The following is a 26,462-nucleotide window of genomic DNA, read 5'->3' as shown; positions in this document are numbered from 1 at the left end:
GCGCATAGCTGAAAATGCTGAAGCTGATAGCAAGCTAAAATATTAGCTAAATGCCAAACTATCCTAAAAAAACATTTAAAAAAACTTAGGTTAGCCAAAAAAGCTAGCATGTAGCCAAAAAAAGAGTAAACTTCAAAATAGCCTAAAAAACTGAAAAAACCTAAATTAACCAAAACAGATAGCATTTAAATATTATCCTAACTGTAAAACACCATAAAAAAACATTTGAAAAAGCCCAAATTAGGCAAAACAGCTAGCATAGCTGAAATATTAGCTTAACTCCAAAACAGCCTAAAAAACAACAAAAAAAGCCTAAATTAGCCAAAACAGCTAGCATGTAGCTGAAATATTAGCTAAACTACAAAACAGCCTAAAAAATATTAGTAAATGCCAAAATACTCCAAAAACCTAGCAGAATTCCAGTTTTTAAAACTTTAAACCCGCAACTTAACATAATTATGAATGATAAAAAGGCAGGAATATTATTCCAGAATAAATTGACTTAAACCTTAAAGATCTTTCAATATTTGACTCTCTATAACAATATATTTTCTCAAAGTTATACAAGTTAGAAATAAGTGCAAGTTAACATCAGGCCATTTATAATAATAAAATGATCTAGAGGGCCGAATCCGGCCCCCAGGCCTTGACTTTGACACGTGCTCTAGAGGATTTGGGTTTCCTTTGTGGCTTTATGAATGTATGACTATGATGAATGAAAGAATGATGCAAGATGGAAAGAATTTTTATTTTATTATTACAAAATTTAAAAAAAAATACAGTCTGTGGTTTTTCTTTTCTAAATCTTTAACATTTGTAGAAAATAAAAGTGCTTACATTTTAGTTCAGTACAGCAAAACACCTGATAGTGTACAAACCCATCACAACCAGGTCAAAACAGTGGATCTACAACCTCAATGTTCTGCTTTCTTTAGTTCATTGCGGGTTTTCAGTGTTCAAAGCAACAGAGAAAGTCCTGATTTTAGTTCAGAGGATAGAAGACATGAGGTGTAAGTTAGTATAGCTGTGCAAAAAGCCAGAAAGGTCTCTGATGAGGAAACACTTTGGTTTTAAAATAGCTGGTATTTCTTAAATCTTTTAAAAACTTTCATCAACCAGCTCGTCCTCTTCTACCTCATCTTCTTCCTCGTTATTAACATCTACAGGGTCGTTCTCCTCCTCTTCAACCTCCTCTTCTACATCTTCATCACTGCTCACATCCTCCTCCTCCTCATCTTCTGCTTGTTCAGTTTTCTTATGATCCTCTGAAAATACATCTGCATCCTCTAACCTGTGAGGTTTGTTGGTAGTGTCAGGATGAACCACAGAAACTCTTTGGTTTCTGTTTCGCAGTCCCTGAAGCAGACAGAAGGTGGCACTGCAGGCTATGAGGGTCCAGATGAGCGTGTGAGCGGGAACGCCTCTGACTTGAGGGCGCACCCACCTCACAGCCTGGGCAACGGTCGAGTTAGACAGACGGCGAGAAGAGGATTTGTCCTAGAAACGGAAAACATAAACGAATAACAAAATAAGAGCATGTTTATGCCTTCTGAAAACCCACTGATTAAAACCGACATTTTTTTCTACTTTGGCTAAAAACGGCCTAATTATAACCAAGTGCATTTAAAATAGATTAAACGAGGATCAGAGTGGGTCTTAATACCTTTTTTGTTATAAAATCTATAAATAATAAAACATTTTTACCTTAAGTCCATACTGGTTGAGCATGCTGTCCAGATAGGTGTTGCCCAGGTGCACTGTGGGATAGAACTCCTCATCATAGACTCTCCTCCACCAACGCTGTGGGTAAGATCTGTCAGGAGGACAATGATCAGGTTTTTACTTCAAGTTCAATACATGCATTTCACATTCATTGGGTCAAGTTTTACTCAACTAGAGACTTAAACTGACCAAAGGTTGAAATTTGATCAATAAATTGATACATTCTTACAATAGAAATCAATAGAAATGAAGTTTTGTGCTTACTTTGGAATTTGCTTAAAAATACAATATTTGTAGGAATTTGATGTATGACTGTTGTGTTCTTAAGTAAATAATCTGGGTTTTTATTATTTTTAAATAAACTTTAATCCACATTACAAAGAAGAAGGGTCTTGTGTTTATCTTGGATGTCACTCCCTAAAAAAAATTTGGTTTCTGGGAAAAATTTCCAGTTATTTGTTGCTACAACCAGTATTACATCTGCTTATTTTTAACACATTGGCTGAACCGTCAGTCAGTTTATGAGGTAAACAAACTTCCACTCAAAGTTGGGTTTCACAGTTTGTTTTAAACTAAATCTGTCTTCAAAATTAACCTCGAATCTCAGCACTGAGAATTGTCTTGAACGTCCCACTTAAGTTCCCTCAGTGAAAGAGGCGAGCACTGACCCGTCAGCCTTCGGTTCAGTAAACCAGTATCTGTAGCGGTGGGCTCGGACGTAGGCGGGAGGCTGCAGGTGAAACGGATACTTGGTCACGTCCGTCTGGATCAGCTCGATCACTGCAGAGCACAACGTTAAGAAAACTTTAGTAAAGGAGCATTTCAGGTGGGAGTTCAACTTTAAAGCAACAATTAAATTATTCATAAATGTAAAATACCCGATTTACCGTTTTTCCTTAGAAACATTCATATTAAATGAACTTAAATTGAAAAAAACGACTGGTTTGGTTAGTATTTCTGCTCTCAGGTGTCGCACCGTCTCTTTTTCCTTGCAGCAGTCTGTACACCAGGCTGGTGAACCACGGAGACTGAGTGTGAGGCCCCAGAGCTGCAAACCACATTTGCCAGTCGAGTCGGGGCTGATGAGGGGTCACCACTGGAGGAGGCGCGGTCATGTTCCCCGGCTTGTACATGAACTCGATTTCCTAGAGGGCAAAAAAGGAAGCTGCTAACACTTAGAAGGTGGTGGAAGAGTTAGCTCATTTTTCCCTCCACCCACCGTCCACGTGACTCCGTTGCTGCTTCCCTCGATGACCACTTCTGGCCTCCCACCAACTCCGGTCATTCTTCTGAACAGGCCGTAGGAATTGACCAACTGGTAGCGATCCACCAACTCGTAGGCTTGACGCACTCCAGGCCAGATCCTGGAGTTGGAGTCGTACTCAATGTAAGTGAACGGCACCTGGAGGACGGAGTTTGATCAGGAGTGATCGCTGGTTCAATTCCGAAACACTTTTTATCGGCTGAAAACTCACCAGACTGATGGAAAACACAGAAGCAGTCGCAGCAGCTACCAATGTCCACTGGATCGTCCTCCAAAACCTCCTCAGGAAGCCGGAGACGCACGCACACCTGAACATGGCGGCGACCATCTCCCAGGTGAGAGAGAGGACCCCGATCCAGACACAGGGGATGGTGACGCTCTTCAGAAACTGGTTAAACTGGTGGAACGTGAACGCTGCAGAAAACAAATAAAAAATAAAAAGTGAAGGAAATCGGACAGAAAAAACTTTGGGGGGAATTTTAGGTGAAACACACCTGTGCGGGATAAGACATGGTTCTTGGTTGGATCCACCTGCAAGTCGAAACAAACGATTGTCCCAAAGATGATGAGAGACCAGACCGCCAACTCCAGCAGGTAACACAGCCACGCCTGCAGCTTTGAATCTGAGCACGAACAACAATCTGTTTAGTTTGTTTCAGGTTTGCAGGAGTTGATGAGCTTTGCTGTTTCTGTCACACCGTTGCTCTCTTCCTTCAGTCTGTCTCCTCTACGGAGCCAGAAATACACATGCTGATCGTCCAGCAGAGACAGGCACAGGGTCAGCGTCAGCAGGTTGAAGAAGTTGTAGTTTCCAGACAAAATGATGAGAACTTGAAGGAGCACCTGTGCAGGAACAAACAGCATTCTTTGCTCTATATATGTTTTATAAGTCAAATAGAAACTAGAAAAGTTGAATTACCTGCAATAATGCTAATGTGAATGCTGGATGCTAAACGTAATCGCTGAATATACTGAAGAATTTACTGTAATTGCTGAAGGGATTTGATTAAAAAAAAGGCTAAAGTTGCTAAATGACCAAAAGCTGCAGAAAATGCAGAAAGTGCAAAAAAATTTTGAAGAATTTCTTGAAAAACTGCAAAGAAATTTAAAATGCGTAAAAGGTATGAACTCAGAATTAGCCTAAAACCTCAGTAGATGCCAAATTAGCCAAAAAAGAGCTAGCACGTTACTAAATCACTAGCTTAAATCAGAATAACCCCCCCTAAAAACTCAGGAGATGCCAAATTAACCAAAAAAGAGCTATCATGTTGCTAAAAGCTAACATGTTGCTGAAATACTTGCTTAACTCTTAATTAGCTGAAAAATCCTCAGCAGAAGCCATATTAGCCCCCCAAAAAGCTAGCATGTTGCTAAAATATTGAATAAACTCAAGAATAGACCCAAAAACCTTAATAAATGCTAAATTATCCAGAAAATATTAGGATTTTGCCAAAACATTTGCTAAACTCAATATTAGCCATAAAAACCTCAGTGATATTAATGCCCTTAACATGTTGAACGTTTTGATACCCGTACTGCATAGGTTTCAAAGTGCGCAAGAAATTTCATAAACTTTGTGGGGAAAAAAAAAAAAATATCGCACAAATTGTGTAAAATTGTTAAAAAAAATGCATACAATTTTAAAACTTCTGTGAAATTTAACAATGCCAAAAGTAAAAGCATGAATTTCCTGAACATGTTAATTGTCTTTAATTTAGTAAATTGCACAAATTGTAGAATTTGCAGTAATTTGATAAACTTGCCATTCATTTCAATGGGGCTGAAAAATTGCATTAATGTGCAACATCATAAAAAACGTAAAGTTTACAAATACCGAAAATACAAGCGCTTGTGTCCTTAACGAGCTGAAAGTTTTGATTCAAAGATTGATTGATAAAGATTTTATGTGCCAAAAAAACATAAGCAAGAAAAAAAAAAAGAAGAAGAAGAGAAACAGGATCACAATAGTGTGAATGCTGACTCAGTTTATGCTCACCTGCAAATAAAAGGCTCCAAGTCTCAGCCTGCGTAGTGGACTGAAGAACAGCACAGGAACAGCGATCTCTATGACAAAAGTCGCCACCACACTCAGCTTCTGCCACCAAACCGGCAACTGGTGGGCAAACCAGGCCAGGGGGGTCGGGATGCACTGAGTTTCATAGTGATACGTCAAAGCTGTTCAGCACAAAAACAAACACAAAGGAGAAAATGAGCAGCACAACACGCTAACACTTGTGTTTGAGGAAATAAACATTTTGGAAACAATTAGAGAACAACTCATAGGTGAGTTTCTAATGAACTACTGCAGAAACTATGTCCTGGAAAACAACGCCTTTCTTAAAAAAATTTGGTTAAAAATGACAAAATCATAAAAAAAGACCATTGGAAACACTTTGAAAATTGGTGATCGGAGTGGGACTTGAAACGATTTATTTGACCCATCATCATTGAAGATACAGTGGGGATCGAAAGTTTAGGCACCCCTGGTAAAATGTTATATTATTATACATAAAGAACCCAAGGAAAGATGGAAAGATCTTCTTAAGTTATGAGTTTACAGATCAGACGTTCTTTTAACATGTCAAAAAGGTTTATATATTTGATAAACATTTATCAAATGTTTGCTCTGAGTGTTTCTAACTTCTCTGTCTTTAACCTTCCTGCCTTAACTGCTTGAGGTCATGTCTCGCACATCGCAAAACTAATTAGCAAAAACAGCTAGCATGTAGCTGAAATATTAGCAGAACTCCAAAATACCCTAAAAAATCCAAGTAAATGCCAAAAAAGGTCCAACAAGTTAGCAAAATTGCATTTTTAAAACTTTAAAACTTTTCAACATAATTATGAAATAATAAGATGAATGTGGCCACTGAAGATGCTAGTGCTGGTAGTTGAAGATGCTGAAATTAATAGCTAAAAGCACTGAAGCTGAAAGACAGCTAAAATGTTAGTTAATTGCCAAATTATCTAAAAAAAAAAGAGTTAAGTTAGCAAAAACAGCTAGCATGTAGCTTAAAACATTGCAAAACTTTAAAATAGCCGAAAAAACTGAAAAAAGCCCAAATTAGCCAAAACAGCTAGTATGTAAATATTAGGATAACTTCAAAACAGTCTAAAAAATGTTTAAAAAAAAACCTAAATTAGCCACACAGCTAACATGTAGCTGAAATATTAGCTAAACTCCAAAATGTGGAGAAAATGGTTTGGTCGAGACGGGGTGGGATTATATAAGTTCGTTTCCTTCCACTCCCTTTAAAGCACTGTACTTGTGATTTATTATGCGATATGTTACTTCATGTATTATTACCTGATTGCTTGAAATAAACCATTTCATTCATTCATTCATTCATTCATTCATTCATTCAAAATAGCCTAAAGAAATCTTAATAAATGCCAAAATAGTGAAAAAAATAGCAGAATGTCCATTTAAAAAAAATAAAAACTGTAACTTTTCAACATAATTATGAATAATAAACAGGCAGGAATATTATTCTTGAATTAATCAAATTAAACCTGAAATAACTTTCAATATTTTACTCTCTATAAAAAATATATTTTGTCAAAATTATACAAGTTAGAAATAAGTGCAAGATAACATCGGGCCATTAATAACAATAAAACAAAATGATCTGGAGGGCAAGGTACAGAGTGTAATGAAAATAACCTCTGTCCAACTGTTAAGCATGGGGGTGGACCAATCATGCTTTGGGCTTGTACTGCAGCCAGCAGCACAGGAAACATTTCAAGGAAGAATGGATTCCATAAAATGTCAGCAAATTTTGGACACTAATTTGATTCCATCTGTGAGAAAGTTGAAGAAAGGATGCATAATGATCATAAACACACCTCAAAATCCACGTGCCCAAACTTTTGCACACTCCATCAGATAACGTTTTACCCGTGGTGCCCAAACTTTCCATCCCCACAGTAATTCACCGTACCTGTGAGGCCCCACCATGTAGGACATCGGGATGTGAGTTTGACCACGCCAGAGGCGAACATCAGTCTGAAGAGCAGCCATCGAACCAGCCAGAAAGTCACTCGATCGTGTTCCTTAAACACTCGCGACCCGCTAAGAGACGTCAGGGGAGCCACGAGGATGCAGAGGAACCCCGTCTCCAGCAGAAGGTTATCCCTGTCAGGGAGATGGTTATGAAGGAACAGCCGCTCTATGACAACACATGACTGAGAGTTTGTAGGAGTGGTGTGAATGAAACCATAAATATGTCACCTTTCTGGAACACTCACCACTGGAAGTAGAGAAAAACCTGCCCCACCTGTCACAAAAGCACGTGTTAAAGTCTAAAACAGGGATGAAGGGTTGTCATGGAAACGGGTACACAACCAGCAGACTGCACCTGGTACAGGGAGAGGTACAGCGCCCATAGGCAGAAGAACACCAGGCTGTGTCGGAGAGCCTCGAACAACGTGGCGGCGAGGCTGAGAGCGGCTCCCACGAGGCACAGCAGCTCCATGGCGGTGTGGGTGTCCAGGCCGAGCCGGGGTCCGAGCCACAGCAGGGTGGGAGAGGACAGCAGCTGCTCCAGCAGCGGCTTCCCGCTGTAGCGCAGCTGCCAGCGGGCAGGCAGCAGCCCCTCATTCCCATAGAGACCTGCACAACCACGAGTTGGTCTTTTACTTCATAAACTATGTTTAAGTTAAGTCTTCTAAACAGGCTGGAGTTTAACGTAAACACAAACTAATTCTCTAATGTTGCCAAACAGAAACTTCCAGGCGTTCCGCGCGGGAGCGGCAAAAGCCAAGCTAGCAAGCTAACCTGCAGCGCGCGCGCGGCAGCGTTGTTTTTAACCTCACCTGGTATCTGCACGTACAGGGAGACAAAAGCAGTCATGTAGATGACCGCCATGCACCAGAGGAACATGCGGCGTGGCAAGATGACTTCCCCCATGACTGACTCTGCCTCAGTCAGTAATTTGCCACTTCTGTATCTGCGGGAGAGAGGAAGGAAGCTGGAGTCTGGAAGCGCTTTCACGGTCGGAAGACACGTATGTAGTGGTGGATGGAACAGTTCGTCCAAACGGCCACTAGATGTCACTGTTGTCCTTTCCCCCTTTTAAATGTGCGGCCATTTTTCTATATAAAAATCTGTGCTGCGTTCAATGCCTATAGGAAAAAAATGATAGCGTCCCACCTACAATTAGAGGTAGTAGTACTGTCTTGTACTTGTATTTTCTAATTATATCTTTACTGATTGTACTTTGGTTGCTAAAGTTGTAGTTTCCCGTTTGTTTATGACAGCACCATGCACAATATTTTGTTAATTCATTTTTCTATGGAATAAGCTCCCAGTTCATGTCAGAGAGGCCAGCACAGTTTATACATTCAAAGTTAGCCTTAAAACATTCCTCTTTGGACAGGCGTTCTGCCAGGCTAATTAGTAATCAGAGAATATTCCCTCTCCTGTGGTCCCTCCATCCATCCATCTTCTTGACCGCTGCTTCCCTTCTGGGGTCGCGGGGGTGCCGGAGCCTATCCCGGCTACAGAAGGGCGAAGGCGGGGTACACCCTGGACAGGTCGCCAGTCTGTCGCAGGGCCGCAATCACACCCACATTCACATTCACACCTAGGGGCAATTCAGAGTCGCCAATTAACCTATGAGGCATGTTTTTGGACGGTGGGAGGAAGCCGGAGTCCCCGGTGAAAACCCACGCATGCACGGGGAGAACATGCAAACTCCACACAGAAAGGTCCCAGCCGGGATTCGAACCGGGGCCTTCTCGCTGTGAGGCGAGAGCGCTAACCACTTGCGCCACCGTGCAGCCCTCCTGTGGTCCCTGTGAGGTTAAATTAATAAATTAATATTGATGCGTTTAAATATAAATTTAGATTTTCTATCATCGTAATCAGCTTCTGTTCTCTATTCTCAGTTACTTCTCCTCTCTTTTATTCTATTATTTATTGTATTTAGTTCTCCGTGTTTTTGGTTGGTGCAGTTCGATTCACATGTTGTTCAGTCACTCATAACATTTATTAAAAAAAAGTAACATTTATTTAAATCTGACTTTGACTCACATTTCCTTTTGTCTTACTTGTATGCTAAAACATTGTGAATAAACACAAAAAAAGAAATGAAATGTATAATTTATCAGTAAAAATTCTTTAAGAAAAACATTAGAAATATTCAGTCATAACATTTATGGTAGATCACCACACAGAAGATCCTCTTACAGAAGAAGTTACAGGTCTGTTAGAGCCAGAAATCTTGCTTATTTATTCGTGACCAAATACTTATTTTCCATCATAATTTGTTTTCTAATGGCCACATTTATATATGTATATAAAAGTAATAAAAAACTATGATGCGTCTGGTTTGACTTGGGTTTATTGTGCAATTATTTCGGCAAGCATACAGCAATGGCAGTAAAAAGTAGCATGCTGCTATCAAAAGAAAAAGAATCCAAGTATTTACATTCAAGTTTTAGATACCAGCATAAAAGGAATCTTAGATGATCACAAACAGAAAAAAAGTACCACTAAATTTGACACTGAATTAAATCCCATTTATTTAAAGTTTTTATGTACAGGTTAATAAACAAGCTGTAGGATTCAGTAACTGTATGCTACAAAAATACTCAAATCTGGTCTTAGAGAACATTTACACCTTATTTTAGATGGCACAGACACTAATAAAAAAAGATATTTGTTACAGTGCTGGACATCAGAGATGAAATAGCAAAACTCTTGAAAACAAGTACCAGAGCAACAGCTATGAGGTTTGGAGGAAGAGATCATTTGGGACTGCGGAGAGAGCAAAAAGCCGCTTTAGTACCAAACAGTTTAAATAATAAACTCATCTATGAAACTTCACTGGCTTCTTCAATAAAAACAAACCCTTTTCTATTCTACTCCATTAAATAATTTAAAGTGATTATGCTAGTAGGTTTTTATTTTACGATAAGGGCAAAAAAAGTTATTTTCTTTTAGTAGCAAAGTTACATGTCAATATCTTTTTGAAATAGACAAATCTTATTTTATTATTTGTGTTTATGGCTGCAGTGAACCCATTTTTATTGATGACTTAGTGAAGCTAGCATGGAAATAATGATGATTTGTAACACCACCAATAGAAAAAAACATGATTTATAAGTTACAGATGACGAGAAATGTTGTGCCAATAAAGTTTCAGCAAAGAAAAGCAGGACACCATCAATTTAAGAACAAATTGGACCACAACTGTGATGGAATCGATTTTAGGATTTTTTTTTTTTTTTAAGCAACAACTTATAAACAGAAATACTCGTCTTGGCAGAAAAATTCAAATGTCCCTTTACATGTGGCATTAAATCTAGTCTGGTGTGTACATGGACAGACCGGTTTTAGCTGCCCAAACACACAAAAAAAATAAAAATTCAAACTGTAGGAGGCCCGTTCTGCCTGGAAGAGTGCAGTTCAATAAAAAAACTTCACATTAGCAGTGGTTCTTTGGCGGGTTTCAGAGGCTCCCAGAGCCTTCAAACACAGAGAGGCATGCTGCTTTCTAGTGTGAATTCACTCGTGTGTTTGTTTTACGTTTTAAGGCAAAAAAACAACTTTGATTTGGACGGGCTGGCTTGAGAGTTTCTCCCCCGTCTCACTGTCATGTGGCTCCGTCAGAGTTAGTAGAGCTCAGTCCAACTGTTGAAGCGATGGCTTCCAGGTCCGTTTCCCTGATGTAGATCACCGCATCCCCGCTCACATTTATAAGACACTGACACTGCGGGGGGAAACAGAACAGCAGCGTTACCCACAAACCCTCACAGAGTTCCAAATGTTCATCATGAAGTACCTGGTTCTTGTTGGGATTCTCCATTAAAACGCAGTCTTTCATGCTATAGGAGACCACGGCGTTGCCCCCCAGAGCTGCGACGTGAGCTCGAACCATCGCAAACACTTCTGCCACAAACGAATGGAGGAAACCACTGACTCCGCCTTCCTACAGACGACACGCGAACACGCAATGTGACATAACGGCAACACAGAATTCCAGATTTTGCCCACACCGTACCTCTCGCAAAGACGTCGTCTCCCGGATGAAAAACATGTTGATGATCCCGAGGTATTTGACAATGCGCGTGCCGGGTAGAAAGGAGAGCGGCGTCATCTTCACCACGGACACGGAGCTGCCACCGAACGAGCGGCTGGAGCGGAGCAAACGGGAGCGGCCCTCGGTGATCGGACTGGAGTGCTCCAAGGATGAGACTGTGGTTACGGGAAGGAGGAGTGAGAGAAGGAAAATGTGAGTGAAGTTCGTAACCAGAATGACCAGAACGCCAGAAAAAAAAAAAACATGAAGAGATCAGAAAAACAAAAAAACGGTGGGAAGAGTGACAGCTGATATTAGCTTTGAATCACAAAGTAGTATCAGTGTGGAATGATGTGCGAAAACGTTTGCACAGGTTGAAAAACATTTAAACCTGAACAGTTAAGCCAAAATTTGGGAAAAAAAATCCAACAAAATTCTGGTTTACAGCTAATATTGATTTATTAAAGTCCCACTCTTTTGAAAACTTGTCATTTCTGCAGAGCAGCAGTACATCAGAGAAATTTGAGTTGTGGGCGGGACTTGCCGTGGACCAACTCCGCCCCCTCCCCGCTGATGACAGCTCTATGTTTACACTCTCTCCTGCTAGCTAACACTCCCTTGCTTACAGTGCAAAAAAAATGGCGAGTAATATTGGAGCAATCCAGCCGTACAGTTTTGAGCCAGATGACGAGGAAAAAGACGACGAACACGAATCGAGTCGTCTACAATTGGAGGGATCAGAATGGAGCGGAGAAGGGAGCTTTTAACCTGCCCAACCTATTTTCTACTAAACAAATATGCTCTTTTTCTAAGTGCATTTTTTGTGTTTGCTCCTGATTCACAATGATTTCAATAAAGAAATACTCGAAAATGTATTTTTAATCTCAAATTTCTTTATATATGTCCACCTTTATCAGAGATTTACCACTAGAACATGTTAAAAACTTGATTTTCATCAGAGTGGGTCTTTAAATAGTTTGAATAAAGACATTAAGACGTTGAATTTGGCTCAACTGTTCATTCGTTTGTGTTAGGATGAGCGTCCATGCTATGACGTGCACGTGTGAGACAATCACTTCGGACGGCATGCGCTGCCATGCTGTGTGAACGAAGCCGACAGACAGGAGGACGATGTCTGCAGACAGACGGACAGACCTGGGCACAGCTGTTTACAGAGTGTGAATGCGGTATTTACGGTGAAGTACATGAGCTCTCTTTCTGGCGTTTGTGAGGCATGGAGACGCACGGGGAGACAGCTATGAGCAGAGCTGAGCACATGTACACGGACCAGAGTGTGAAAGGTGCTCCGCTGCAGTTACCTGAGGTGGCTTCCATCCGGACACCACGACCCTTCAGAGCCAGACATTACACATTTTGTGCGCAGAGGGCTGGAAATCATTGCAGCTCTCGCAGGAAAGCGTTGCACCCAGCCCACAATTATTACAGTGTGCAAACAAAAGTGACTCATACACCGCTTTTTTTTTTTTTTTCTCTTCACATTCAAATGGTGGAAACTGTTCTCAGAAATTTCTTGATGCAAATGCAGAGAAAAGATAAAGGATTTTTTTCATTTTTTATAGCGAACTGCTTATCATGCAAATCGACAGGAGGAGATAGAAGAAATCACGGTGGTTGTTTTAAAGCTAAGCAGCTGATTGTGATCTTCCTGAGAAGCGGGGTGTCAACTTTCACACTCTAGCTAAAAAAGCCAGTGCTTGATTTAACAATGCTCCACAACCCCCCCACCCCCTCCCTCAAACAGCATGCACAGAGGGGTGTGTAAGTGCATATGTGCGATTGCTTTGTGAGACCGTGTTCTGTGTTTGCGAGTATGATCACCAGAGTGTGCTAGAGACTGTGTCCTCCTACTTGTCTTAACTGATCCTCGTCTTATGGTGTGAGCTTTCAGCCTAAGCAGCTCTAGCCAGGTGCTGCATCTGTCTGCAAAGGAACCGTAATCAACGGAGGCAGCTGGAGAGAACACACACACGCACACACACGCGCACAAAACAACGAGTACACAGCCCGCACCCGCACAAACGGCATACGAAATAAAGACAAATCAAAAACAACAACAACAACACAACAATACACAGAGAACGAGGAAACAGAAGAAAAAAAAAGAACAAAACTGGATGAGGTTTGGGAGTGGTGCAAGAAAACTGTCAGAGACAAAAGGATGAGAAGTAAAAATAAGGCAGTGTAGTAGTTTTTGGTAGTAGGTAGGTGTGTGGGGGGGTGGTAAGGAGAAGACAAGAAAGGAGACTTACCTCTGGTAGATAGACTAGAACTTTCTGGAACACCTGTCGCACAAACAAACATCCATGTCCAACTTTGTGCATAGAAATAAAAATGCTATTTGCATTTTAGTACATTTAAACGCTCCGAGCGTATGGGGTCAAACAGGATCAGCTCAGAGTCAAATAAATATTAGATTGTAAATTTAAAAAAAATGTGAAGACAATTTTAAACTCAAAAATCAGAAAAATAAAACTCTTAAAATAAAGAAAAAAATAAAACTTGTACATTTGAAAACATATATTATAAACTTGAAATAAATATTAAAAATGTTCAAACAAAATTGTACATTTGTAACTTAAATTTGTGCTTTCTTATGGGGTCCAGATGACCCCGCTTCCAAAGTAAACATGTCAAGGATAGCACAAGGGTTACGATTAATATTATTATTTAATAAAAGAGCAATAACACAAGTGGCACAAACTAATTTGGGGCAGAAATGATGCTACCTTAATCTCTGTCACCCAATGTCAATCATACGGTCAAACACCCACCTCCATGTAAAATGAAGCTCAAATTCAAAAAAGGAAAATTCTAAATTGAGAACTAAAACTGCAGCTGTTACAAATAACCAGTTTTCATTTGGTTTTAGATTTATTTTTTAATGTAGATATTTAGGTAACCAATCACTAAAACTTTTTTGAACTCTATAAATGAAGCTTTAAAAGTGCCGTCTGTTGGCTCAGTTTAAAATAAACCCGTTTAATTCCTGTAATTATAGTCTAAAACCGTATGTGTGCCGCCCTCTACAGGTTGAAACGAAGTATTACAGTTGAATTTTGATGAGTTTGATGAGTTTCACGTCATCATGCTCTGCAGCTCCAGTATAAAAGACCCGTCCATATTTCATTCTGCGGTCGTTTTTTTATTTATAATCTAGATTTTTATTCACTTTAAACCAATCCTGATTTGACCCCATACAAGTGCTTGTGTTCATTCGATGGAGGTTGAGCCAAACTACAATCTACTGTCACAGCAAAACCAAACCACACCGCCTACTTCAAACCACTGTTTGTTTACCTGCTGAATGAACCACAATCAGCTGATTTTGGTTGAGTTTTGCAGTTGGGGTGATTAAAGACAATGTACCTGAGGTATCAGTGGAGGATACGGGCAGCGCTTGTTAGTCGAGCAAAGCAGGGGGAAGCTGCTGAAGACAAGCGTGTGAAATACCTGAGATTCTTGAGGAAGACTGAGAGTTGACGGATGACGAATCTGCACACAGCTCCAGGGGAAACTGCAGCTGCTCCTCCCCCTCACTGCAACCTTTGAAGAGATTTTAATTATAAGTCATCAGTAATGCACAGTTTTCAAATGAAAATGGGAGACAGGTTTAACTGTAAGCAGGGAAACCAGATAAACTTGGTTTTCTTGATTTAAATTAAGATTTTAATTTTAAATTGTGAAATTTCTCTGGAAACAAGAATTTAATCATCATGTTTGATAATTTAGGTCAAAACTTTAAGATTCAGCACACTAAATACTTCTAAGAAAAATTATTGGTTGCTCAAATTAACAAAACCTTTTAATTTGTTATTCATCTTGTGTTTTTTGTAATAATATTTTTAGCAAATTACCTAAAAGCAGAGAGCTAAAGAAAGATTTTTTTTTTAATAACAATCTGTATTCATCCATATTGGATGAATTAGATGGAGTACAGAGGAAGTTTCTCACTTTAAGTCCCACTTTGAGTTATTTTCAAAGTATAAAAATTGTATTTTAATTGTGATATTTTTTCTTTGCCAAAAATTAAATAAAACCTGTCATTTTCTAAGACATAGTTTCTGCAGAGCAGCAGTAATTCATTAGAAATTCACCTCTAAATCGTGGGTGGAAAATTTAGTGGAGCAACCCCGCCCCCTTACCCATTACACATAACTGAGCTAATTGTTCACATTTGGTCTCCCACTAGCTTACAGCCCCTCACACCCCTAACCTAACACTAGCGGTGCAACAAAACGGCGAGCAATATTGGAGCTATCCATACAGCTTTGAGCCAGATACCAGCTCAGACCAGGAAGTACATGGATCTAGTTGTGCACAAGTGGATGCATCAGAATGGAGTGAAGAAAGGATCTTGGGATTTTCTACATAACAAAATCAAACTTTTTCAAACTGCATTTTTTCATCTGCTCCTGATTTATAATGATTTGAATAAAGAAATACTCAGAAATGCAAATTTTAAGCCCAATTTTCTTAATATATGTCCTCCATCATTAGAAAAATGTCAATAGAACATGCTTAAAATACAATTTTCACTGGAAATATTTACCTTCAGTCAGGGAAAATTCTCACCTTTCATAATGGGCTTCTCAGCCGGTTTCTCCTGCGTCTGATCCTTGTCAAATGTCATGGCAACTGCTGTAACAGCAACCTGGTGAGAACGAAAATCAATATTGATGTTTTCAGTAAAAGAAAAATGTATTCCTGTTGGTAAACGTCTAACCTGGATGAGTTCCTCTTCTGGCACAGCGACGGAGAAGTTGAGATGAGACAGACAGCAGGGAACCATGGAGCGCAGCTTGAAGTAGAAACTCTGGAATAAAGAATCAAACAGTTGAAGCATCCGATAGATAATAAAATATATACATTTCTGATAATATGAGAATGAGTTACAGATTAAAACAGGCTCTTACCTTTAGTAGATTCTCACAGAGGTCGGTGAAGATCTTGTTTAAGGCTTGGTTAGTTAGATTAGCATTGCTCAATCTAAGGACCCTCACTGATGTAAACATCTGGAAGAAAGTCCAGCAGCACGGCGTTACATAACGGTATCATAGCTGCTGTGGTTACACCTCGACAGTAGCCGTACCTGTAACGCTGAAGTCCAATTATAAATCCCAGGCATGGTCTCAGTATTGCAACTGTGAAAACCTGAAGAAAAAGAGAGGTAAGAAAAGTTATTGATGCGTCTGAACTTCAAAAACATCATCAGCCATCAACCTTTAGGGGGAGGAGCATCGGTAAGGAGGGAGTGGATGTCTTCAACAGCATCGGTATCATCAACCTATAGGAAAGAGCAAATTCTGATCAACCCTCTGGTGAAATTCCCTCACACTCCAGTTGTATTTCTACGCACCTCCAGGACAAAAGCATCCTTTTTCCCATGGGACAGATCGAGCTCCGACAGTTCGTCAGAGCTCTCCGAGTGGGAGCGGAAAAGTCTGGATCGATGCCTCGGCTCAGGAATCGGAGAACCCACCACCTCCTCGGTTAGTTCCTGCAGAGAAACCAAAAGGGGGGAATTGAACCAACATGGCAACCACATCTTACATCTGGGATTAATGGTAAAACCACGGTTAGTGACACCACATGAGCAAACAAACACCGGTATTCATCTAACATTTGGACAATTCTATTCTATCAAAATTAAATGGTCTTAAACTTTTGTGCAAATACATCTGCAGGAGAAAATATGTGGTGAACCCTTTGGAATTACTTGGTTTTATGCATGAACTGGACACAAGATTACATTCAATAAAAAACATAAATTTGTGTGATTTAAGCAAATAATGTTTTTGTTGTGATTTACATGAAACAAAGTACAAAATGTGTCCATTTCGTGCTCCCAAAGGGTTCACATACTGTGAGTATGAGTGAGCTACCACCCTAAACTCTGATCCAGACAGTGAGAAAAAATACAAAAGTGGGGTTGAAAAAGCAGAATCTCAACAGATCATCTTCAAAAATATAAGGTTAGTGTCTTTCAGAAGCAAAAAACCGTCAGTTCCCTGAAGGTTTTGAGACAAAAGTCATGCTTTGATTTATAGTTGGGCATGCTCTGTACCACGTTTGTGCCGCAGAACACCTCAGGGTCCAGGGCAAATAACTTCTTTGATGGGAAGAAGGAAACAAGAAGGGTGAGTTTATTGGAATTTAAAGAGGAAGCAGCAAAAACAAATCAACAGTCCTAAATACAGGACGCTATGAAACAGTAAAAAAAATAAAAAAAAACTTTAAATGTGATTTTTCTGTATTTTCTTAATCTGAAGTCAAAATTTTAGTTGTTTTTACTAACAAAACTATAATATTTGTGTCTAAATTAAACTAAGTTATTGTTTCAATGTGTTATTTTGTCAGAAATATGTCATTTATCAAACATCCTGCTGGTTTACCATTAGTTCTTATAATCCCCTTGACAGCAGAGATCTTGAAACTCTTTACTGTAAAATTGTTGCACAACAGGAAACTGTAATTAAACCATAACTTACCTTCCCACTCACTAGCTTCCTGTTTATTTTACGATTCATTTTTTTTCCTGGCCCGGCTTCTCAATACCTGATCTGCTCTACAATCTGATCCACCCTCGTTTCTTAAGATTAGAGGAGAAGCTTCTGTTATTTATACTTTTTGCTCTAGATCTTAAATTCCATTCAAGACGAACCAGAATTAATCCAACTTTGCCACATTTTCTGTATTTTTCCATTATTTTTTGCCCTTTTATTACATTTACAGCAATAATTGAGCTCTTACAGTTGAGTTTTGAATATTTACATATTTATTCAACTTCCCCTTTATAGACGTTGTGATACATTAACAGATTATGATGAACTTCCTCTAACGTATTTACTGTAAAGCGTGAAGGTTTTCTTCCTTACTGGTGGGTTCACTTCATAGAGCTCTTTGTTCTTGGCAATGGTGTCGTTGATCCTTTTCTGGATGTTCATAATATGCTGCTCATTGTTCAGGTCTCCTGGGGTCTTCCCGGCGATCTGGATGCCTCCTGGTGCGGGCAAAGCCGTCAGGTAAACTCCTGTAGCAGACTGTCAAGACAAACAAACATTTTTTTAATTGATTAAAGAGCATAAAAGTAATAAGCTACTTAATTAGGTTAAAGTGTGAACCTACAGCTAGACCCAGCAGCATGTTCTCGCCCACGCTGATCTGTATGCTCAGACCGAACAGAGCGTTCATGCTCCGCAGCTTCAGTTTGTTCATCAGCTGAGTGTGGAGCTCGTATTCCATGAAAGGCAGCAGATTGGAGATGGCCGTCGCGTTCACCTCTCCCTGAGCTTTCTTCTTCAGACGACACAGTCTGGAAAAACAGCAGGAACAGGAATTTAAGGTGTCCTGTGACAGCTTCCAACAATTAATAATCTACCATCATAAAGTATAAAGTATGAATCAATGGACATTTTTCTAACAACAGCTGGGTTACAAATAAAAAAATTTGATTAAAAAATAACTTTACTTGGAAAACACAATTAATGAAACCCACAAAGTTATTCTTGTATATATTCAGGGACGGATCTGGATTTAGTTAATTATTCCAGTAAGAATTCATTTTCTGAATTTGTTGTGGAGTTTATATCACTAGCTATGTGTTTTTTATAGTGAAGTAAAAATGTTTTAAGTAAAATGAGAGAAATAAATCAAATTTTAATCAAATCAAATAAAAAAAAAAAAATTAAATAGATTTAGATTTTCTCTAACAGCAAATAAATTGTATTTGTTATTAACAGGATAATTATTTACATAAAACTAAAAAGTTTGAAGTGAAATATTGAAGAAAAATAATCTTTATCTGAATGCAGAAACAATAGTTCATCCAATTTAATTTATATGATTTGGCATATTAGAGAAAAATGATAAAAATGTTGTAAACTTTACAGTAACAACAGAGCTGAGCTGTAATGTGTTTTGTCTTGTTCATCACATGTTCTTATATTAGATGATGACATGTTTGGAATTGACTTATTGCACTACAGCTACTCTCATTACTTACTGAACAAAAACTGAAATGGGGATTTTTGTGAGTAACAAACCAAAATAAACCCTAAATGGAAAAGCAGGAAAATAAAGAAATACCATAATTTATATAAAAAGACAAAGTGAGTTTTAGTTCAGGAATATTTCATTCATCAGGAATGTTTATAATCTAATTTAACCCGATTTCCTCCCGTTCAAAGGAGCCGAGTGTTCTACCTGGCTTGAATAAAGCAGCCTTTTCCAGCGATAGCTGCGTCGGATGGAAGGTCAATCGTCGTAAACAGCACATCAGGAACCTTCAAAAACCAGACTTTTACCATTACAAACATTCCTGACACAAAGGATGAGGATTTAACCAAAACAAGTCTAATGTTAGCTACCTTTTGCCTTCTGCAGTGGAAGCAGTACGTGAGCTGGGCAGGAAACGGCATGTTGAGCTCATCGTACGGGATGTGACAGAAGCCACAGCTGGAAGGGGATGGATCTTCAAACCTGCCAATCGATCAGTGGTTGCAGCGTGAGCTTTTGACCTGCTAAAGTGATTCTCACCTCACAAGACAAAAGCAAAGCACCTGTGGTCGCTGCCTGCAATGTCGAGGCAGCCCTCTCGCATGTACCGAGGATTCAAGATGGCTGCCGTGCCGGAGGCCGACAGAATGCACACTTCTTCACTGGGTTTCAAAAGAAAACAATATCAGAACATCTCCAACCGTTTAATCTAAGAGAGCAGACAGAACATACCATATGTTTGTGTTTTCACTATATCCTACGACAGCATGGCAGCCGAGGGCTTTGGCGTGAGATTTGATCTCCTGGCGAATTTCCTCCCACCAGGCATCACGAGTCTCTGGCTCATCTGCAAAAAAACAAAACACAAGAGTCCCACAAAAAATAGTCTTAAAAAACACATTTTTAAATCATTTTTCTTATCTTTTGACACTGAAGTCTAAATGAAAATGTCTTGAAAATGAACATTTAGAATGGCATTCTTCAAATGAACCAAACCAGACCGTCTCTGGTTTAACTACAAGGACTTACCAGGACAGAAAAGGACAGTCGGCATTTTACTCTGTGCTTTCTGCAGGTTTGTGAGGTAAAATGGTAAACCAAACAAGAAACAAAGATGTGCAGAATAATTAAAAAAAATAAGTCACATTGAGTGTTAGGGGATGAAGAGGAAACTAAAATCAATGAATGTATGAAGTATAAAGTTTTAAGAAACGTAGCCTAAATGACTGATATGTTTTTAGTTTGGATCTGCAAATTTTTTTCAACGCAATCCTATATCAGGAAACTGAGCCAACAAAAAAAAAGTAAAAAAGCTTAGAAGAAAGAAAAATGTTTCATTTTCCATAAAGATATATATATATATATATATATATATTTTTTTTTTAAATAAAGCAATAACTCAATAAATCCAATCAAATTTCTATACCAGGTAACACAAAGTGCTTTTATAATAAAGTGATACTATAAAGTAAGGATTTTACTGTACAATTTAATTTAATCTCAATTTAAAATTGTGATGAAATAATTCCATTCAGATCATTCTGCCGAAAAGTGCATTTGAATTACAATATTTATTGACTAAAGGTTTATATTAGAAGAAATTTTCCCCAAACAAAGGGATCTCCAACCTTCAGCAATAAAAGAGTCGTTTGGGTTGGTTTCTCACTGACCAAAACTCAGCAGGAACGTATAAGGCTTACTTTAGAAAAATACACTTCATAAAACTTAGAGAATTGAGCTTTTTTCTTTCCAAACACGATATAGAGTTTGATGAGTTTCTTTACAAATAAGACACTTTGACCTCACATTAAACAGTCCAGCTGAAGCAATGGCATGAAAACTATGCTAAATATAACTAAATAAAATAAATTGAGTTTTAAAAAGTCTAAAAATATCTGTAGAATTTTAATTTACAGATGATGAAGATTAAATCAAACAAAGTTGTTGATTTGTAAAAGTTGTATCTGATTTGAAAAAATTCCATAAAGGAAATTTTACTTTATTTTTTTCTCCATTTTATCTTATTATCCATCAGGACAAAAAGATTGATCATATTTCATCTTAACATAAATCCTCATTCATTGTGTGTTTTTTTCAACACAAAAGAACATTTTCTGTGCTAAAGTTTCTGAACTAATCCAGTCTTTCTGTAGAAAAATTCTGAAATGTCCCTTTTACAAGTTTCCACAAACTTTACTTAACTTTAATGAAGATTTTCCCCTTTAACGTCCCAGACGCTAGCTTCAGCTACGTCCGACTTTTAAGATGTGATGGATAAATGAAGCAAAATAAAAGGACGTAACCGTTGTAGAACTGGTATTTATAAAAATAGCTTTGTAGCTACTGTAACTCTGGTGCATTGGCAGCAATGCTTTAGAATGAGCAATGTCTGCGTCAAATAAATCCCCAACTAAATAATTAAAATATTGTTTTTTGTTTAAGTCAAAGGCTCTTATTCGGTTTCCTCGCTGGCTTTTTCCCAAAACTTTTTATTGTTTGGTTTTTGTTAGCTTCCGGCGACTAGCTTAGCAATCCTTGTAGCTTTTTTGAGTCATGTGACCTAGACGAATGTTAAGAAGGGAGTCCGGCAGTTTTTCAAAGTAAAACATCCTTCAGGATCAGACAATGATCTAAACAGAAATAATCAAAGTTAGAGCAAATATTTATTTTTTTCTGTCAGTAGTTCGGTACCAAGTGACCCACGGATTGGTACCAGTCCGTGGCCCGGGGGTTGTGGACCACTGGTTTAGGATCCAAAAAAATAAACGACTTTCTAATATATACATTCATTACGTTCTGTGAAAACAAAGACAGACCCCTGTCCTAAACCGACGGTGGGAGAATGATGAGTTCACAGTAATCTTCATGCTTTTAATTCTACAGGACTTTCTTAAACACAGATTATCGGCACTTCCTGTTTTGAAGATGCCACCGTAGAGAACTGACCTTCTAAGTGGGAGGGGCAACATGCTGATGGAGCCACAGGAAGAGTGACAGTAGTGTAGGTGGGACAGGCCACGAGAATGAAAAGAAGGAGGGATGAGGAGAATGAAGAAATGAAAATACTTGGCCGATGGTCAGGCATTAGACCCAGGATGTGGTTTATCTTAAACCAGCAGCATGTCATACAAGCACGGGCTCACCAACGTGCGCGCTCATGACCATGTGCACGCTCATGACCAGAGAAGGGCCATATTCATTCACTAGAGTTCATCGAGAAATATCAAAGAATCGAGATTCGACACTTCCTCCATTTCTCAGCTTTCCACTGATGTAAAAACAGCCCAGAACCAGTTAGGATTTACTCCATCTACCCTCCCCACCCCGTCAGTCTACCTCCCATGCATCCATTCATCCACCACTCTTCCACTCTTAGTATGAATACGGCCCAGTGAGTTTGGGATGCACATGCCCAGTTAGTGGCTCTTCGTCACAAAGTAAGCGTCCTAAACTTCCTCTGGTCTCGACAGGCTCCACTCCAATGCCGAACAGTATCTATGCAGTGCAAGACGAGCTGGGTGCAGGGGGGGGGGAGCTACGTCAGGCTGGATGGGGTGGGGTTGGGACACGAGGCATGCTCAGCTCAGCACACAGATTAAAGAGAGAGGGATAACAGCTCACTGAATTCATCCGTTTTCAGCCCAACGAGACGGAATTTATAAAGATAGTGAATGGATGCAATAGTGTTAGCCGAGAATCTACAATAATTCAGACTTCAATGAGCTGTCATTGCTCCTGTGGGTGAGAGCAGTAGAAGAAGGGAAATACCTGCAGTGACACTATTCCAGTCTAGCAGTTTGTATGAGCGCGTGTTACCCAAGGCTGGGCCAGAACACACCGTTAGTACAGAAAAAGAGAGAAAAAGAAAAGAAGAAAGTGTCTAATATACAAGCACAGCACAGATGAAGCACTCCATCGTCACTATGCGAAGGGACACAGCACTTGACAGTCACTAAGCGACAACAATTAAAAAAAAGGTCCAACTGGAAGAATTCTGAAGAAGGAGACGACTGATGAAGGAAACGTAGGAGAACAAAGATGAGTTGAAGCTTCAGCACTAAACTCGGATCACGACCTAAGAATATAAAAAGCGCATGCAGGTCTAGTCTGACTGAAAGCTGTCTGCTGCTTTGGGGAGTTTGAAAAAGTTTTATTTTAGCATCTCTTTCCAAAACCCACCACAAATTCAAACACCTAAAAAAAAAATAACAGTCTCTTTCCTCTGCTTTCAATGTACCCACTTCATGTCTAAAAATATATTTAGATGTGTGTGTTGGAAGTAAAAATTTCACTCCCTTTTCCTTATGTTGAAAAACCTGAATAGATTTTTTTAACTCTGTAAAGAATTATTTTTCTTTAAAGGCGATTCAAGCCAAAATAATGAATCAGTTGAATTCAAAGAATTTAAATCAATCAAAAAATCTATTTCCTTTAAAATAAATTATTGGGGTTTTTTAGTCAAAAGATGTTTTTTTTTTTTTTTATGTAATAACTGTTTCTTTTATAAATTAAAATTAGGGCTGGGTATCGCCAATAATTTCAGAAATACATTAAAAATCATATTAATCTGATACAGTTCACATACTGTAATATTTCTTAGTGAAATTATGAGATTGTTAATGTTATACAGTGTTACATGGATTCTCAAACGGAGAATTTCCAAAAATTGCTCTGACTCTCCTGGAGAGCGTTTCAGTTTGGCCACTAGGTGGCGATCGCGCTATAGCATTACACCTTATTCCAGAAGAAGAAGAAAGTAAAATTACTGTGTTTTAGACCACAAATAGTTACTTTAAAAATATTTCCTTAGAAGAATTTGGAACATTCATGGGAAATCTCATCATACATTAGCATCAAGCTAGAGGACTAGCTTTATGCGATAGATCGATCTCTACTTTTATTGATCTATTAATCTTGGATCAAATATTTTTTTTTTTGTCAACCCACCCCTACGGGCCTGGACTCCATCTTCATCATCATCATCATAGCTTAGTGGTCTTTAACAGTTCTGATGTCCAATTTTGAAACTGTGATCAATTTGCTTGAATTAAATTAAATTAAATCTGTTTTTTAAAGAATACAAGTTTTTACTCAAACGTTGATTTAAATGTAATAAGACCAAACAGTATTAATAACATAGAATCTTCTTAGTAGGGGTTTTTGAAGTATATAGTGAGAGATTTTGAGGTTTTATGAACTGATGCTGTATTTTCTAACAGAAAATTGCTGTAGGATTTGATCAATCAATCAATCCTGAAGGCTGCACATTGAAATCATACTGTGACCAGCGAGCTTCTTGTCTGATATTAGATTTCTTATTTCAAAACCAAAGTTATGAGCTGCACTTATTCTCAGTGGGGTCAAGGTCTGAACTCTTCGTCATTTGAGGATGAAAATATTTAGTTTTTTGCAATAGGAATGCTAAACAAAGAGAGACTAGATAAACTAAACCCTAGCTTAGGCTATAAAAAAAAAAATCAATAATGGCCGTTTTTTTTCTCAATAGGACACTCCTTATCCTTAATTAAATCTACTCATTTGAACATATGTGGATACAAAACAGAAACCTATTTACAAGCTCTATCATACAGAGACGATGTCACAGCGTAACGAGTCGCAGCACCAACACACCACTGACCAGCAGGCAACACATCAGAGCCATGCACCACAACTGCGCCTCACCCCCTGGACAATGCAAAGTGACTTGAAAGTATGAATACACAAACACACACATACCCACACACGTGATGACTTAATAACCACACGCGAGAAAGCCAGGCCATTCAAAACATGAGGTGAAAGTTTGTACTGTCTATAAACTGAGATCCGGATGACCATCGCTTGTCTTCACTCCTCAGCGACTCGCATCTAAGTATTTCAAATCAGCATGAATGACTTGATTTCTTAAGGACTTTTTTTGTTTCTAAACAACCAAACACACAGGGACTACAACCATACACAGAAAACGTCTTAAACATAATGATGAAATCAGACCCCTACATGACACAAAGACTACACTCCTATATCCTTACTGTGTGCGCTACGTTAGCGTTTGTTTGTGTGAGCTGAACTCACCGGGGTTGTGAATGCGGTCCAGTAGTTTAACAGAGCGAGCGCTGACCACTCCGCCGACGTGAAGCAGAAACCCAGACGGGAAAGACGTCAGGGTGAAGAAGGGGAACTCCTGCTGATGGAAAAGAAGTCGGTCACTGATTGAATGGGCAGAGCTGCATTCACAATCACGAGGCTGTTTAAACTGGACCTTACATTCTGCAAAACCCAAAATGTAAATCATAAAAAGACATTTTTTAGTGGATTTTATTTATTTTTTTATTTGAGGCTAAACCAAAAACTGTTAGCAATGAACAGCTATTGTTGTGGTGTGCATATAGATAACTGTACACAACCAGTAAAAGAGAATTTAGCTTATTTTATCAAAACAAACCCAAACGTTTCCTGTTAAGAAGCTAACCTTGCATTTTAAAAGCTCTTTTTTTTACCAGGATGTTGCCCTAGAATTCAACCTAATTCAATAGTGTTTGCCATAGAAACGATGATTCAGATCAACTCAGACCAATCACTGTTTAGTAATGTCGTCTGGTTCCAAAATGGTGACTGAACTGACTTCTTTTCGTTGGAACCGGAGGTAAAGCATTTTCTTTTGCTTCATCCAGTAACAATATTATACTGTCTATGGATTTAATACACCATTTACAAAGCATATACTTTAAAAGTTTCTACAAGTTGGTGTTGTGCATTTTAATATTTAATAGATTCAACACCAAAGTATTGTGATAAAGAGACCAACTGTTGTGTGAAAAGTTGAGCCACATCCACACTAACATGTTTTAGCTCAGAGAAACAACTAGAGCTGAAACTCCAAATATTCTTGTACATTTTAGTACAATTCTGACCACACGACCAGAGTCAAGGCCGGATTTTTTTCTCTCAGTGACAGTAACATTGTTGGTGTGGATGTTGCCAGATCTCTTCAAACCATGCAAAAAGACCCAAGTGTAATGACGAAATGCCATGCATGCTGTACCCCTTGGTACAGACCACCCTACTTTTGCAGAAAAAAAAAAAATCCAGACCGCTTCAAAAAGACCTGGAAGGAACTAAAATTTAAAAAAAAAGAAATCCCACATATTTCTTAGGTTTGGAGGTCAAGTTGAAAAAACACATTTTGTTTCTGAGATTTGGCGCTTTGATTCACATGCTTTTTCTCTTTCCATTTATGTGAAAGATTGCCCGCCGCCTCCATTTTATGATGCAATTCCATGCATTCATGAAAAGAAAAAAGGAAAAAAAAAAAGCTGGAGGTACTGGGACCGCATGTTGGCAGCATCGCCACAGAAAAGTTTTGATTTTCAATCATGCAACATGAGATGAGTGGCTTTGACAGGCAGAAACATCAGGCAGGAATAAGAACGTTG

The 26,462-nt window shown here is 38.8% G+C and overlaps 2 protein-coding genes across 20 annotated transcripts in view; both read right to left on the bottom strand.

Annotated features, from left to right (window-relative positions):
- Positions 1 to 729: 729 nt before the first annotated feature.
- On the bottom strand, positions 730 to 8,048 carry lmf2a (lipase maturation factor 2a). Its single transcript, XM_024280843.2, has 13 exons — positions 7,802 to 8,048; positions 7,345 to 7,598; positions 7,235 to 7,263; positions 6,928 to 7,121; positions 4,983 to 5,161; positions 3,685 to 3,829; positions 3,481 to 3,609; positions 3,198 to 3,400; positions 2,942 to 3,124; positions 2,699 to 2,867; positions 2,391 to 2,502; positions 1,705 to 1,813; positions 730 to 1,497 (listed from the first exon to the last, which is right to left on the bottom strand). The coding sequence occupies exons 1-13, from the start codon at positions 7,893 to 7,895 to the stop codon at positions 1,099 to 1,101; spliced, it is 2,199 nt and encodes a 732-aa protein (XP_024136611.1). The 5' UTR covers positions 7,896 to 8,048; the 3' UTR covers positions 730 to 1,098.
- A 1,264-nt stretch (positions 8,049 to 9,312) lies between these two features.
- c2cd5 (C2 calcium dependent domain containing 5) overlaps positions 9,313 to 26,462 on the bottom strand; it is a 28,216-nt gene continuing 11,066 nt past the window's right edge. For 6 of the 19 annotated variants that reach the window (XM_024281457.2, XM_024281459.2, XM_036212399.1 and 3 more), the window contains 21 exons: positions 25,102 to 25,210; positions 22,795 to 22,848; positions 19,759 to 19,873; positions 19,590 to 19,688; positions 19,398 to 19,509; positions 19,234 to 19,313; positions 18,157 to 18,343; positions 17,907 to 18,071; positions 17,096 to 17,140; positions 16,388 to 16,528; positions 16,252 to 16,315; positions 16,121 to 16,182; positions 15,945 to 16,043; positions 15,755 to 15,844; positions 15,604 to 15,682; positions 14,482 to 14,574; positions 13,281 to 13,313; positions 12,850 to 12,981; positions 10,993 to 11,186; positions 10,774 to 10,920; positions 9,313 to 10,701 (listed from right to left, as the gene is read on the bottom strand). In XM_024281457.2, the coding sequence (XP_024137225.1) occupies positions 10,585 to 10,701; positions 10,774 to 10,920; positions 10,993 to 11,186; positions 12,850 to 12,981; positions 13,281 to 13,313; positions 14,482 to 14,574; positions 15,604 to 15,682; positions 15,755 to 15,844; positions 15,945 to 16,043; positions 16,121 to 16,182; positions 16,252 to 16,315; positions 16,388 to 16,528; positions 17,096 to 17,140; positions 17,907 to 18,071; positions 18,157 to 18,343; positions 19,234 to 19,313; positions 19,398 to 19,509; positions 19,590 to 19,688; positions 19,759 to 19,873; positions 22,795 to 22,848; positions 25,102 to 25,210 (2,217 nt within the window). In that variant the 3' untranslated portion in view covers positions 9,313 to 10,584. Of the gene's footprint in view, positions 10,702 to 10,773; positions 10,921 to 10,992; positions 11,187 to 12,849; positions 12,982 to 13,280; positions 13,314 to 14,481; positions 14,575 to 15,603; positions 15,683 to 15,754; positions 15,845 to 15,944; positions 16,044 to 16,120; positions 16,183 to 16,251; positions 16,316 to 16,387; positions 16,529 to 17,095; positions 17,141 to 17,906; positions 18,072 to 18,156; positions 18,344 to 19,233; positions 19,314 to 19,397; positions 19,510 to 19,589; positions 19,689 to 19,758; positions 19,874 to 22,794; positions 22,849 to 25,101; positions 25,214 to 26,462 lie in introns of all 19 variants that reach the window. The other 13 variants (XM_024281461.2, XM_036212410.1, XM_024281460.2 and 10 more) reach the window with 9 other exon arrangements.

The sequence above is a fragment of the Oryzias melastigma genome, linkage group LG6 (genome assembly GCF_002922805.2).
Source record: "Oryzias melastigma strain HK-1 linkage group LG6, ASM292280v2, whole genome shotgun sequence".
NCBI lineage: Eukaryota > Metazoa > Chordata > Actinopteri > Beloniformes > Adrianichthyidae > Oryzias > Oryzias melastigma.
This window is presented reverse-complemented; position numbering and strand designations above follow the sequence as displayed.